Source organism: Gymnoscopelus microlampas (assembly GCF_963454915.1).
Source record: "Gymnoscopelus microlampas genome assembly, chromosome: 20".
In the NCBI taxonomy this organism is placed as follows: domain Eukaryota; kingdom Metazoa; phylum Chordata; class Actinopteri; order Myctophiformes; family Myctophidae; genus Gymnoscopelus; species Gymnoscopelus microlampas.
The window spans coordinates 37,691,787-37,706,949 of NC_139957.1; the positions used below are offsets into that span (position 1 = coordinate 37,691,787).

General features: G+C 39.6%; 1 protein-coding gene across 3 annotated transcripts; it reads right to left on the minus strand.

Moving 5' to 3' along the window:
- Nucleotides 1–1,092: 1,092 nt before the first annotated feature.
- gale (UDP-galactose-4-epimerase) lies at nucleotides 1,093–14,236 on the minus strand. Of its 3 annotated transcripts, none has more exons than XM_084045690.1 (11): nucleotides 14,045–14,236; nucleotides 11,244–11,395; nucleotides 10,210–10,322; nucleotides 8,980–9,093; nucleotides 7,786–7,962; nucleotides 6,755–6,868; nucleotides 5,828–5,894; nucleotides 5,580–5,665; nucleotides 4,730–4,807; nucleotides 3,912–4,026; nucleotides 1,093–1,509 (listed from the first exon to the last, which is right to left on the minus strand). In XM_084045690.1, exons 2-11 carry the CDS (start codon nucleotides 11,368–11,370, stop codon nucleotides 1,445–1,447), a joined length of 1,056 nt encoding a protein of 351 aa, XP_083901816.1. In that variant the 5' UTR covers nucleotides 11,371–11,395; nucleotides 14,045–14,236; the 3' UTR covers nucleotides 1,093–1,444. The 3 variants fall into 3 exon arrangements, with proteins under 3 accessions (XP_083901816.1, XP_083901815.1, XP_083901814.1); XM_084045689.1 differs by having other exon boundaries at nucleotides 10,210–10,325; nucleotides 14,041–14,236; XM_084045688.1 differs by having other exon boundaries at nucleotides 10,210–10,325; nucleotides 14,045–14,235.
- Between the last annotated feature and the right edge of the window lie 927 nt (nucleotides 14,237–15,163).

Genomic DNA, 15,163 nt, shown 5'->3' on the forward strand with positions numbered 1-15,163 from the left:
GGCCAAAGAGACACTTAAAGCCCCTTTTTGGCTCAGGGGCACCCCTTGTTAATAACGTTTATATCCATGGCACCACTGAATGACATTGTTACTTAACGTTTATGTCATTAACGGTATGTAAATATTTACCCCTAAAATACAGCATGTCAGGAGGAAAACTTGAGAGAATATCTGTTTCCATTATGACAGATTGAAAATAACTTTATACTTGACATTTACCACTTGAACCCCAGTATCCCCATTCTGGGGGGGGGGGGGGACATTAGCCAAAAAAATAAATAGCCGATATACAAGCTCACACAACACATTGTAGATCATGATATTTTTGGCAAAGAGATTTGTTGAGGATTGAAAAAGAACGCACTAACCAAGTACAGTGCAATTAATAAGGGTCTAGATGGTTAAACTGAGTTTAGTGATATCGATAAATTCCAAATATTATCAAAGTATCCTGCGCCACCCCTGGACTTGCATCACGGCAACCACTTTGAGAAACAATGCCCTAGTGTGCCTCCAATATAGACAATTCCATGCATACATTTACTGCTCTGCTAGATTGTACATTAATTACTTGTCTACTGATAGAATATACAGAATGTACATTCACTCAGTCTGTCCCTGTGCAGATTTCTAGGATCAAACTGTAATGTCTATTTATTAATGTATTTTAAAAAGTATTTTATATATTATCTGTCTACTTAGTACCTTAGTCTTGACGATTTCAATAGGGCATAGGACCACAATGGAAACATGCCCTCAGGGCTTTGTTATCCTTTTAGCATCATTCTATAATCGTACCGCTGTAGCCTACTTTTTTGCAAACTGTTGTTAATAAATTCAATCAATAAAAAATCGACTCTTACCTGGACCCATCCTCTGAGTTTCATGCTGCAGTTGCCACTACACCTGCATTTCTTCACACGGATCTGTCGGCCTATCTATCTAAATGTTTCAAATGGCATGTCTAGATCTGTCATTTTTAAATCTTGATCCAAAGTTATTTCATCATCATGTCATTCATTTCTGGACACCTACTATAGTCAAAAACTACTACGTTTAATAATGGTTGTGACAAAAAAGACACTGCATTAATAACATTGGAAAATATTTATTTTGTTCCCTTCTGAGTTCCTAACACATTTAAATAACAAATGTTTATGACCAACACTGGAGAGACACGACAGAGACATTAGACATGTATTTTTCCTGTTTATCTAAACAGTACGTTAAGGTAGCTACCGGTAATAATAATCAGTCTGGAATCAACATATTATTAAGACATTAAAATAGTATAAAGCATTCAGTTTGTCTTGAGGTTCCATGTGAAAATGGAAAAGAAAAAGAGAAAAAAAGGAGGATCGTTTGTTTTGGTCTGCTGACTTGGAAAGAGATGTGATTCAACTTGATGGAAGACGTAATTCGACTTGATGAAGCTGGCGTTTCATCAAGAGATGATGCCGGTGTTAAATCCATTGGGGTTTTTGGATTGCCATCGCCACAGGTCCTCACCTACGATGACACGCACAAGTACATACAAGAAAATATTTCACCATGTCAAATGAGATATTACAGTTTCATTTCGGAGTTGAATCATATAAATGCTGAAATTAAAATAAGATTAAGTAAGGATAAGTTAGACATCAATCAACGGTAACACATGAACGCTGATCAAAACGTTACTGCCACTTTTGGAAGCAATGCTGCCATAGTAGCCTGGCATGGCCAGACTAATATCACTGCGTAGATATTAGTCTTGAACTTCAGTGTGGAAGATTCATTTCCAAGGGGCGGTTACAAACAGTTAACTCTCAGGTGCTCCAGAGGCCATAGCTATTCATCCGATGATAATAATTGTTTTGGGATTGCTTTCAATTATGAAAAGACATGGAGCTACGGTATATGGGGGTGTTTAACAGAGATGTGATTATGTGATGACATAAAAGTTTGATAAAAGCTACTTAAAACAAATTCGCTTTAACTTTGGATTCATTCAAACCTGCTTCTTGGACAAAGTGACAGATCTCCTGCAGTACAGACATTGCAGCATAGCCTACATATTAACACATCTGGTAGATCTATGATGCTATGACGCAACTATAGCCGCCCTCAATATAGCTACCAGCTCATATAGAGTACCGAAGTCCTTACGTCACTCCCACTACCCCTGGGTCACTGCGTTATTTTTCCTCTTGAAAATGCCATAGGGAAATCTTAGATCGTGTCTTATAAGAACCGTGTTCGAGAAATAAACAAACCACCCGGGGCGATTTTGTCAGGTATGTGACTGTGTTGTTTATGCCAAGGGGATAGCGCCCTCTAGCGTCAGTGACGTCAGACTTCGGTGCTCTATTCATGGAACTGTCGCTGAACATGAACTCACCTGCGCAATTGACGTACCTGCATGGCGCAGCCAGTGGTGTAAAGTAACATTTACTCAAGTAAAATGTTGAGGTATTTTTACTTTACTGGAGTATTTCCAATTTTCAGTACTTTTACTTCTACTCCACTACATCTCAGAGGCAAATATTGTACTTTTACTCCACTACAATTATTTGAAAACTTTAGTTACTAGTTACTTTCTAGATTTTGATTATTATTACAAAACATACATTACTCACTTCAGCCCTATATATATTTTGGCCATTTGAAAATAGCCGATCTACAAGCTCACAACGTTGTGAGCTTGTAGATCTGCTATTTTCAAGTGATTTTTATACATTTGAAATCTTGTGAAATGGGACATTCTGCACAATGAGTACTTTCTACTTTTGGTACTTTAAGTATATTTTGATACCAATACTTTTGTACTTTTAAAGTAAATTTGGAATAATTCATCCATAATAATAATTTAAAAAATGTTTTTACATTGCAGTATTGATACTTTTACTTAAAATGTGAGCACTTTTTCCACCACTGAGTGTAGCAGATCAAATGTTTACGCACGCAAATATTTTCTCTGGCAGCACACACGCCATGCACACACACTTTTTGGTGTCACGCCCCATTGCATTTGGTTATGGGTGCACCGTGTGTGGGTATATTTATATCCACAGGTCTGCACCCCCAATTCATAGTCAACTTCCCCCTCAGCACCCCCAATAGAAATCCGTTGGTGCCGCCACTGAATGCTGCAAATTCTGGAGCATATCTGTCATTTTGATGTTTTGGGGAAATCACTCGCTCACACAATTACTGTGCGAGACTATTGACACCCTCTGTGTGGTATTACAGGAATGTTTTTTACGCAACAGCATCTAGAAGAGTCTCTCTGTCCCTCCCTTCAAAAGTAAACCACCGCTACCTGCATGACGTCACGAGGAACTACAATGGAATTTCTACTGTATTGGTTACCTTTCCGAACAACAGCAGAAGGGAATAAGAAAACTAAAGGCTACATTTATACCATTACTATTTGAATGGTGTCTGAATTGATCATCTTGAGAGCTTTGTTCACAAACTGCACACCTACTTTTGATTGGACAGGGAGCCCATGATTAGTAATTAGCCTCCATGTCTCGTTTTCTAACAAAACATTCTTAACCCATTCAATCCGAGAACGAAAAGGCTACCTTGTCGTTTTAGATTATTTTATACTTTGGCTATTCAAAAATGGCAGATCTACAAGTTCATTTCGTGGCACCGAGTGCCGCGCTATGAGCTTGTAGATCTGCTATTTTTGAAAAATCGTGATAATTTGTGCAAATCTTTGAATACGGTATATATTTTTTCAAAGCAAACATTTGTAAAATATTTTGTTCCAGGGACCCCCAGAAGCAAAGATTTGAGTTATAAATGTTTGTTTTTAAAAATATATATATTCAAAGATTTGCACAAAATGTTCACGATTTTTCAGAAACATTGCAGATCTACAATCTCATAGCGCGGTACTATGAGTGTGCGTCTATCCTTACACATTCTCTCTAGGTCAAAGTCGGCCTTCCATCCCAGTTCCTTCTCAGCCAGGCGGGGGTCTGCATAGCAGGAGGCGACGTCCCCTTCTCTTCGGGGGGCGATCTGGTAGTTGATCTAATGAACACACGTTCAGCGGGACCAAAGTAAATGTGACAAGACTGACGCAGCTCACTTATGTACTTATGTAGCTAAAAATACTATTCTAGAGAATGTTTTTGGATCAGAACCAATTAGTGTAGTTTATTTAGCCTCACAAGAAGTCATAGGATACACAGTAAGCTCCTCAGTAATGATTTATCTCTTAAAGCAGCGGTTCCCAAACTGTGGGTCGGGGCCCCCAGGGAGGTCCCCAAATTATTTCGGGGGGTCCCCAGACGATTAGCTTAATGTGCAACATTGTTTTCTCACTCAACAGTATAGGTGTATACAGGGCATCAGCACATTTCTAAAGTGACAATTTAAGGACTTGACATGTTTAATACCAAATTGTCAAATATTACTTAAGAAAGAGGCAAATATTGTAAAAAAAAAAGCCGATCTACAAGCTCACAACGCTTCGCAGTGCGAGGCGTTGTGAGGCTATTTGTAGTTTGGCTATTTTCACGATATTTATCTGTGGAACCAAGTCAAACTAAATGTAATGCCTACAATTCCAAGTGCTTGACGGGGTGGGGGGGGGTCCCCCAGTTCAAACATGATTATTTTGGGGAGTCACGGCCTGAAAAATCTACAAGCTGCTGTTATTTTCGTCACGAGCTACGGCACGAGACCAAGTATAAATCGGGCATTACTGTCACACGGCCCAACTGTCACTCACCTCCCTCCCCGAGGCCTTCTCCATAGCTTTGACCATCTGCAGTACGGAATAGCCTGTCCCTGTTCCCAAGTTGTACACCTAAAATACACACAAACACACGTCATAACATGCTGCGTGGACACACACACATGCAGGCAATGAATGAGAGAATGGTCTGTGAGAGAAGTCAAATGGGGAAGTAAACATTGAAGGAGGTTTAAGTTTACCCCATTAGGACCGGGAACACATCTGTGTTGTAACCACTTTAACCATTATTTTATACTTTGGCTATTCAAAAATAGCAGATATACAAGCTCATAGGGCGTCACTTCGTGCCGCACCATGAGCTTGTAGATCTGCTATTTCTGAAAAATCGTGAATATTTTTGCAAATCTTTCAAGATTTTTAACTCAAATCAAGATTTTTAACTCAAATCTTGGCTTCTGGGGAGGTCCCTGGAACAAAATATTTTGAGATGGGGTCCGCGGCCAAATACGTATCATTTTGAGGGTCCTTTGACATGAAAGAAGTTTGAGAACCACTGATAATATAGCAACATAAGGTTTTTCAAAAAAACTGTTTAGGATTTAGAAGACATTTGTAGAATCCCCAGAAGCAAAGATTCGAGTTAAAAATGTTCGCTTTAGAAAATATATATTCAAAGATTAGCACACATGTTCACGATTAAAATAATAGCAGATATGCAAGCTCATAGCGCGGCACTCGGTGCCACACTAGTCTATGAGCTTGTATATCTGCTATTTTTTAATAGCCAAAGTATAAAATAAAACACCTAAAATGACACAGTACTGTATGTGTTCCCGCCGGTCTTAATGGGTTAAAGTACTTGAGTGAATATATTAATACATACTTTGCAGCCACAGTTGTCCTTCAGCTTCTTGAGAGCAGCTATGTGTCCTTTGGCCAGATCTACAACATGTATATAATCTCTCACACCTAGTCAAAGAGAACAAAATGCTATTAATACTGAGTGGTGGTACATATAAAAACAACAACAACCTTGTGATGATGTAATTCTGATCACTCTGCCAAAACACTTGGGCTGAGCATAATATCAAAACAGCTGGTGAACAGATGATAAGTTAGAAACAGTATTACCTGTTCCGTCAATTGTGTCGTAGTCGTTCCCAAATACGTTGAGGTGCTTTCTTCTCCCGACGGCGACCTGAGTAAAGAATTCAGACATTCAGTGTTTTGATTCACTTGTCATTTACAGTCTGCAGTCAACATACTCGATGAAACATACCCTAACCCTACAGATATACTTCCAAGTAGATATGCTAGTTAGATAGACCTGTAGATCGTCTATTTTCGCTGCGCAACATGCTTCCATAGAAGACTTGCTGGCTTCTATGGAATGGAATCCAAATGACTGAAATCAGTCGTGGCGACCTTAACCCATAAGGACATTTTCAATTAAGAAATACACATAAAGGCCTATGCCACACACTGACTTTAACTCTTTAACTGCCAGAGCAAAAGTGTAATAGTGTCACCCCAGTGCCAGTGAAAACGAGTGTTTTTACCTACCTTTGAAAAATCATGGTATTTCAGTGAACGCTGTCCGCACGGAGAACGCCTAAATACACGCATGCGCATCTCGGGATTTTTTTGTATCTGCATGCGATAATCCATTGTACAGCTGTGGCCAGTTCAATGTGCCTTGTTTTTGCCGTAAAGCAAGAGGAAGGGAGATACAGGCATTTTCCCGGGAAATAAACATTTCTATATATAAAAGTTTCTTTTTACTTCCGGGTCTGACGTCATCTGGCAGTGAAAGAATCATTCATAACATTCATAACTCTTCATTGCGTCTCCTACCGGAACCGCTGCCTACCGGTCCGCTGGTCATCAAATTATTGGTTTAGGAATGCGACAAAAACTAAAAATTGAGTCTCCATGGGGTGACGTATCGATAGAAAAAAGTATTTTTTGGGGTGAACTATCCCTTTAAGCGTTTTTGTAACAGAATGGCAAGGATTAGAACGTACTAAATCAAGAGGGACACCACAAACGAACATGTACCTGGGCTACATATGGCATGAGGTTGTTGGGGATTCCCTGTGGATCTTCTCCTATTTGGCCCGAGGCGTGAGCTCCAATGGGGTTGAAATAGCGCAGCAGCACTGCATTCCAGTCCTGGTTCCACACAGAGAAAATCAAGTCATGGATGTCTGCCAGTAATACTATACAACTGTGTCATTATCAACAATGGCATCAATACACAGCCAAATCCTCAGTGTTCGTTTTACTCCAAGAGCTTACAAATGGAACCTGCATCTGGTTCCAATTTGCACACGCTTGGTTACATTACTCTTGGTTAAAGAAACACGGAGGATTTAACTGTATGTTCAGATTGATATGAAATTTTACAATGCTCCCTTTTCAAATATAACGTCAGCCTCAGGTCTTAATGGGTTAATGCAATCGCGCTAATGCCACGCATGTAAAACACTTCAATCAAACGATGGCTATAAACCTTACTATTATACGGTTATCAGGGTATTATTAGTGTGCATGTAAACCAGTGTTGATTTCGTCGACTAAAACTATGACGAAAAATGTTCGTCGACGACCTTTTTTCACTGACGAAAACTAAATAAAAACTAAGCTATGATGACTAAAACTAGACTAAATATATTGACAATTTTGTCAACAAATTAAAACTAGACTAAAATGTTAGTGAGGGACGAGCGGAGAAGAGATTCAGTAGAACTAAGACATTTTATGTTGGGTTGCGCTTGGGTGTTACGCTCTGAAAATAGCAGATTTACAAGCTCGCGCTGCGACGCGTTGTGAGCTTGTAGATCGGCTATTTCCAGCATGCAACCAAGTGTAAAATCAGCCATTATGACGCCATCAAGGCACCGCCAAAATACATTTTAGTCTTAAAACTGGACCAAAACTAAAATATTTCAGATGACTAAAATGTGACTAAAACTAAAATGGAATTTTATTCAAAAGACTATGACTAAAACTAAATAAACATTTGATGTCAAAATCAACACTGATGTAAACTCTCTGTGTGTGTTCGCAGAAGAGCAGCACACACACACCTTCTCAGCCTTGCACTGGTCCACGACCATCTCCTCGATGAAGTACTTGGTCTTGCCGTAGGCGTTGGTGCAGCCGCCCACCGGATGCTGCTCGTCGATGGGGAGGTGCTGCGGGTCTCCGTACACCGTGGCCGAGCTGCTGAAGACCAGATTGTGCACGCCATGAGCCTGCATGACCTGGGACAGACACGTGCACATGCCACACACAACACACACAACACCACAAATGCACAACACAATCAGCAGCCGCTGACATACAGTAAGTAGTCTAAAAAGCAGACACACACACACACACACTTTGGCAGTAACATACAGCCTTGGTGAGTTTCCGGGTAAATGCAAGCCCCACTCACACATTAGTGGATTACCAATTTTGCTGTACTTTAATTAATTAGCATGAAAACAAGTCATCACACACACACACACACACACACACACGCACAATACACAAGTTGCCATACTCTGACAAAAAAAAGCATCAGTGTGAAGGACGACCACTTCAATCTGGCGGGTGTAGTAGGGCTGTCAAGATTATGACATTTTACAAGACAATTAATTGTCACGCAAATAATTGCGATTGACGATGTCATTGTGTCGTTGAACACTGGGACATTATGAATACATTTTTCTTTTAGGCTTTGAAGTTGCACAGGGGCAGATATGAAAAATAACCTAAATATACAAAGAAATTCGAATTCAGACAGAATTTGTTCCGTTTCGTTTGTTTTGATATGTAAGACTTGTAGCATCATTGACACTTGGTTCTCTTTTCTTTCTTTTTTTTACCTTTTGTTTCCTTTTTCTTTTGTGACAATTAATTTAAATATTATTAAGGTGGGCATAAGCTTCGGCCCAAACCTTTTCGACCAAAAGTTATCTTGTTGACGATATTCTGTATGTTCTGGGGTTTTTTTTTAAATCATGACTGAAATAAATAAACAAACTAACTAACTAAATATACAAAGAAATTACATATTTAATAACTTTATACTTAAAAAAAAACATTAATAGTGTAAATAGCCAATCTTTAATTCCACTATTGTATGATTGATTATGACGACTATGCTAAATAATTGCGATTATCTCAAATATTTGCTCTTAGCGATTATGTAATAATTGTGACAGGCCTAGTGGGGTGGTGGTGGGGGGGATATTATGTTAGATCACACAACACCAACAGGCAGAGACACTGACCTGCAGCAGGTTGATTGTTCCGGCCAGGTTGACGTGATAATAGCGCAGCGGCTTCTCCACAGACTCCCCGACGGCCTTCAGACCAGCAAAGTGCATCACAGCGCTGAACGAATGCTGTGAAGCAGTGAGACGCACACATAATGAACACAATGGAGAGTTTCAGTAATTCAAAACAGCACCATTTACAGTACATTTTATACACAATATTTTATATATCGTCTCTGTCGGGTGGAAACCTCATGTGTCCAAAAACTGTTACTTTTCAGGATTCAAAATGAAAAATAGCAAAAGTAGCAGATCTACAAGTTCAAAACGCTTTTGATACTTTTGTGTGACGCTGCAGTATGATCACGTAGGGAATTCAGTTACGAAGAAACACAAAAAAGTTAGAATATGGAGATAGGAGGTTTTTGCCCGACGGCAACGATATGCAGTACACACTCATCATCTTTTTTAAGCAGCCAATTACTCAAAGCTAAACCCTGGGTTTTAGTTGAACCGTCTCCCTCTCTTTGACGGAGAGAGGTAATCGTAACGGAGCTTGGAACTTGTCTTGCGTTATATTTTTATGAAACTCCATTCAGCGAAGGCCCGGCGAGGACGTGCTGTGATTGGTCAGTAGTTGTGATTGACAGTTGGGTGCACGGCTCCCCCTCCCCAATATGGCGGCCGCGTTGACACATCGCTGTGCCAGCCAATGAGGTATCTAGGTTTCTATCTATCTATCTAGTCCAGGGGTCTTCAACGTTTTCAGCCCAAGGACCCCCTAGCTGAGAAAGAGTTGAAGCAGGGACCCCCTCTATATTGTATACAATTGTGTTTTACATTCAACTTGTTTTGTTTAAGTTTACTGTTCTTTATTCCCTCTACATCTATACCTCTTTGCCAAAAATAAATTAATAAAATTAAATACGATTAATAAAATTAATCATATCACACAAAGATTTGGCGGACCCCCTGTAGTAACTCTGAGGACCCCCTAGGGGTCCCGGACCCCCTGTTGAAGACCCCTGATCTAGTCTATCTATACTATAGTATCTATGATAGACAGACATATTCATTCGAATAAGTCCTGGATAATACACTGAAATTATATACCTTATTGAGTCTTGTCAGCCATTTTGGTAAGGAGTGACTGTTGTCATTTGATGTATTTGAATTAGAACATAAAACATCATAATGTATAATAGCATAACGCCTAGTATATAATCAAATATTGCCTTTTCTGACCTTCTTAAAGAGCTTTTCTAATCCAGGCCGGTCCAACATGTCTAGTTCATGGAACTCAATGCTGGTGTCCAGGATCTTCTCTATCCTGCGAATGCTTTCAGGTACATCCCCCTCTCCTCCAGGTGGAACAGGATGTAGAATATGCACACACACACACACACACACACACACACACACACACACACACACACACACACACACACACACACACACACACACACACACACACACACACACACACACACACACACACACACACACACACACACACACACACACACACACACAGAGAGTAAGCGCAAAGTAAACACAATCGCAGTTTGCATCGATCAGCAGCTTTCACACCAGTGAGCAAGTCAGAATCTCAAGGCACACATCTATTCACAGCCAAAATAGCCGATCTACAAGACCACAACATGCCGTATTGCGACGCATTGTGAGCTTGTAAGCAATTTTTGAAAATGTGTTTTTTCTGTTTTTGCTTCTTTTAATGATTGCCTAGGACACGCTGAAAATAGGGACACCAGAGGTTGAAAGTGGCTATATATAATATATATATATATATATATATATATATGCACCCTAAAATATAAATAAAAATACAAATATATATATTATATATATTTGTATTTATTTTTTATTTTCTAAGGTATATATTTTGTCTCTGTACTGGAAGATTTGTGCTGATAAAGTAAATAAAAAAATATAATTCATAACATGTTGTATAGCTGTACATATTGCAATAATTAAAATGTGTGGTTGTCACAATATCCAAAGGCACGCTACACCTGGAAAACCACTGGCATGGATAATGGATCACTAGGTAGTTGTATACAATACACACTCTCTGGTTACTCAATCGCACGATTGTGTCGCTTGCCTAAATGAACAGATCTTCAAGCTTACATGAGCTTGAAGATCTGTTCTTTAAGGCAAGACTGTTCTTTTTGGCAAGCTTGAAGATATGTTGATCTTTTAGGCAACAGCCACCATGGTTCTACACAGAGTATAAATGACACTTAAAGGGAAGTTACCTCGTATGGCGTTGCTGAAGTTATCCATGACAACTGGACAATAGCCTGCTTCAATGAGCTCCACCACACAATGACTGCCGATGAAGCCACCTCCACCGGTGACCAGGACCTTCTCAGCCATTCTCATGAGAGTAATTTTCCTGGTTTTTAACCTTTCCGACAAAAAAAAAGAGACACAAATTATTTTGTTTTATTTTCAGATATTTACAAATAGTCAAAAAATGTTCAGAAGTTTTCTAAACATTTCCAAAGTAGCGAAAATAGCAGATTGTAGATCGGGTATTTTCATAATTTTTGAGTGATTCATTCATCATGTATTTTTGTAAGCTTACAAAGCCCGGGAAGACACCAACTTTCTCTTTTGGGTCTCAAACTGAAAAAGTGTGCGGACACCTGTAATAGACTGTGGACTCAGTAAGCCATCATGGTAAATGGTAAATGGTGCATTTATATAGCGCTTCTATCCGAAGGGCTTTACATTGATTGTGCCATTAACCCATTCACACACACATTCATACACCGATGGCGGAGGAAATCATGCAAGGCACCAACCTGCTCATCGGGAGCAATTAGGGGTTCAGCGTCTTGCTCAAGGACACTTCGACACTAACTCTAGGGGAGCGCCCCAGCCCGGGATCGAACCGGGAACCTTGCGGTTTTCCAGTCCACTCTACCCGGCCACTCTACCCCTGAGCCACTGCCGCCACCATCATGTAATGGTGATGCAGTGGAACAGGATATGCTGCATTGTTTGACTAAATCCTAGATAACACTAGCTGATAAGGCCACAAGAATTCACATCAATACATAAACACCTTCAGTAAACTCTACCTGACAAACCAGAATAAACAAAGAAACTTTACTGCCTATTGTACTGGTAGATAATCTAGACTAGAAGGAAATACAAATACTTCTTGTTGCACTTCTTTACCTTTTCTGACACCTTGGGTTACAATAGTAGGCCTACACCAAGAAGCACAATCCAGTCCAGTTCTTAATAGCTATAAACAGTCAACTTGTTATTCCTAACTACCGGCTACAACTAAGTGGTTAAAATCAGTATGGGGTAAAATGATTGACTGTACATCATTGGTTCTCAAAGTGGGGTACGGGGACCCCCAGGGGTCCTTGAGGAGGTTCCAGGGGGTCCCCAGCAAAATGTGTGAAAATAGCATCACAATAGTTTTAACCTTTTATACTTTGGGCTATTCAAAAATAGCAGATATACAAGCTCATAGCGCGGCACCGAGTGCCGCGCTATGAGCTTGTAGATCTGCTATTTTTGAAAAATCTTGAAGATTTGTGCAACTCTTTGAATACATTTCTTTTAAAGCGAACATTTTAACACAAATATTTGCTTCTGGGGGGTCCCTGGCACAACATATTTTCAGATGGGGGTCCCCAGCCAAATATATATCAATCTGGGGGTCCCTGGCATGAAAAAGTTTGAGAAGCACTGCTGTACATCAAAGCCAGTGATTTCCCTACTGCTTTGTCTTTCTTGATTTTCTTGTTTTTTGGAGGGGTGATACCGGGCTGAACGCAGGTGGGCTACAATGTTTTACCTTACAGAGGAATGTGGTTGCATCTGGGGCACTCTATAATTACTGTAGCTGAATACATTATATAACTACTGCAAACATTACATTTAATGTCACATTTCTGTTCTTAATAATATTGTTAAGGGGGGAAAAATTACATGAGGGTCAACGAAGAATCCTAAATGGCAAATTTACTTTTTTGATACTTTAAAAAGTGTTTAGAAAAATATTCATCAATCATCAACATACATGATTCAATCATATTCATACAAACCTAATATTCAAGATGCATGTTAGTATTGTCAGGATACATCATCTTTTTCACAATTATCTGGCTAACTTTCTAATCCTGATGTGTATACAATATTTCACTTCTACAAACTGTGCTATCACCGCCCCCCCCCCCGCCCCCCCAAGTAGGCCTATCCTACATCCTTAAACCCTAAACCCATGTCATCTATGTGTACATCACAAAATGATACTGTTCCCATATAACAATACAAGCAATGCTATAAATTGTGCTTAATTAGTTATAGTTAAATCCAGAATTGTTAGGCTACAAAATGTGCAACCTTGTTTTTGCCTGTCTTGGGAGATTCCCCAAATACTGAATAAAACACTGGTCAGTGTTCTGAAAGAGCATATACATTTGAGGGGATAATAAATAACAATATGTTTGTTTCTTTTATGAGAGAGAGCTAGGTCTAGACCTGTTCTATTAGAAAAATGCCTTTGCTTTAGGTATACTTCTGTTGTGATTTGCAGCTCAAAGGTAATCACTGAAAGCTTCAGAGAACTGCTCATATAGTCATATCAAACTGAACATAAAACATCACATGACAACCAACTGGTCTGGAATACACAATAATATGGCCTAAAACACACACACACACACACACACACACACACACACACACACACACACACACACACACACACACACCTCTAACATCTATAATCTGATTCCTATAAAGACAGACACAATTGTCACAGAAGAAACAAAATCCACATCAGCAAACTGTATTGTTTTAAAATGTCAAGATAAGTAAGAAGAACTCTCTGCTCACATCAAACTGAACAGAAAACATCACATGACAACAAACTGGCCTAAAAAGTCAAACACACACCTAAACATCTATCATCTGATCATTAAAGACAACAGGAGAACAAAACTCCACACCAGCAAACAATACGTATGTTTTTAAATGTCCAGATCATAGAGGTATAATATAACGGTCCAGATAAGTAAAGTTTACTCACTCAAAACCCTTCGTCACAACAAGTTACAGCTGTAGTTCTTTCTTCCACAGCAGAGATGAAGCTGAATGACGAGCAGCCTCAGAGAATGTGAAGATCAGAATAAAAAGTGTCAGTCTATCGATCAGATCACATCAATGATTGATCTGCTGGCCAGCAGCACAGTGCTGTTTGGAGGCTGGTTGAACATTATTATTGCTTCCTGCAGTTCCTGGAGAGAGACGTGGAACCAGTGTTGCCAGATACTGTGAAAGAAACAAGCAACCAACCAGGTCTAAGAAAACAAGCCCAAAAGGAGCAGGCCACATAACATAAGCGCTTGCATCGGCTTTGAAAATTTGAAAATAGCAGATCTACAAGCTAACAACGCGTCACGATGCGACGCGTTGTTAGCTTGTAGATCTGCAATAGTGAAAAAAACCGAATTGAAATAAAATGTTTGGAAGATTTTTGAAACATTTTAACAACACAAATCTGGCACTGGGCTCCCCTGGCACAAAACATATTCAGATGGAGGTTATAGGGACAAATACATATTAATTTGGGGGTCCAAACCATGACATGAAAATATGTGAGAGCCAATGGTTTCAATTAAAAAAAAATGTAAGCAACCCACAACTACCAGTATATTTACAAGCAACTTTACAGAAAAACAAGCCCAAAGTCGCTTATAATAAGCGGACATGGCAACACTGAATGGGGTTGGAAAGAGACTGAATCATGCATAACGTCCTGAACAGTTGCTTTCAAAATAAAAAGTATTCGTTATATTCTGCCTGCACTGCGGCGTCGCTCACCGACAAGAACTGGTCTATCACGATGGTGTTGTACATCAGTTCTTGTGGGCGAGCGACGGAATACAAAACGGGCCGTGTTTTCTCTGGTTGAATCGGAATTACACGATTATGAAGCTTTTATTGCCAAGTGATACCGGATACAGAAACTGCACATGATCGACGACGTGACGGTTCCTTCGGCTGTGTGTCAGTGTTGCCAGGTTTTGCAAAAGAAATAAGCAACCAGGTCATGAAAACAAGCCCAAAAGAAGCAACTTTATAGGCCACATGTGAACTTTTAAACCTATACGCGTCAGCTATTTTCAAATATATATATATTTTTTTT

Excerpts from the sequence above, each read along its gene's own strand:
- gale (XM_084045689.1), bottom strand. The coding sequence starts at position 11,370 with ATGAGAATGGCTGAGAAGGTCCTGGTCACCGGTGGAGGTGGCTTCATC. Across the intron at positions 10,326-11,243 it reads CTTCAGCAACGCCATACGAG|GAGAGGGGGATGTACCTGAA; the intron begins GTAACTTCCCTT and ends TTCCACCTGGAG. Across the intron at positions 1,510-3,911 it reads CTTTGACCTAGAGAGAATGT|GTGAGGACCTGTGGCGATGG; the intron begins GTAAGGATAGAC and ends GTGTCATCGTAG.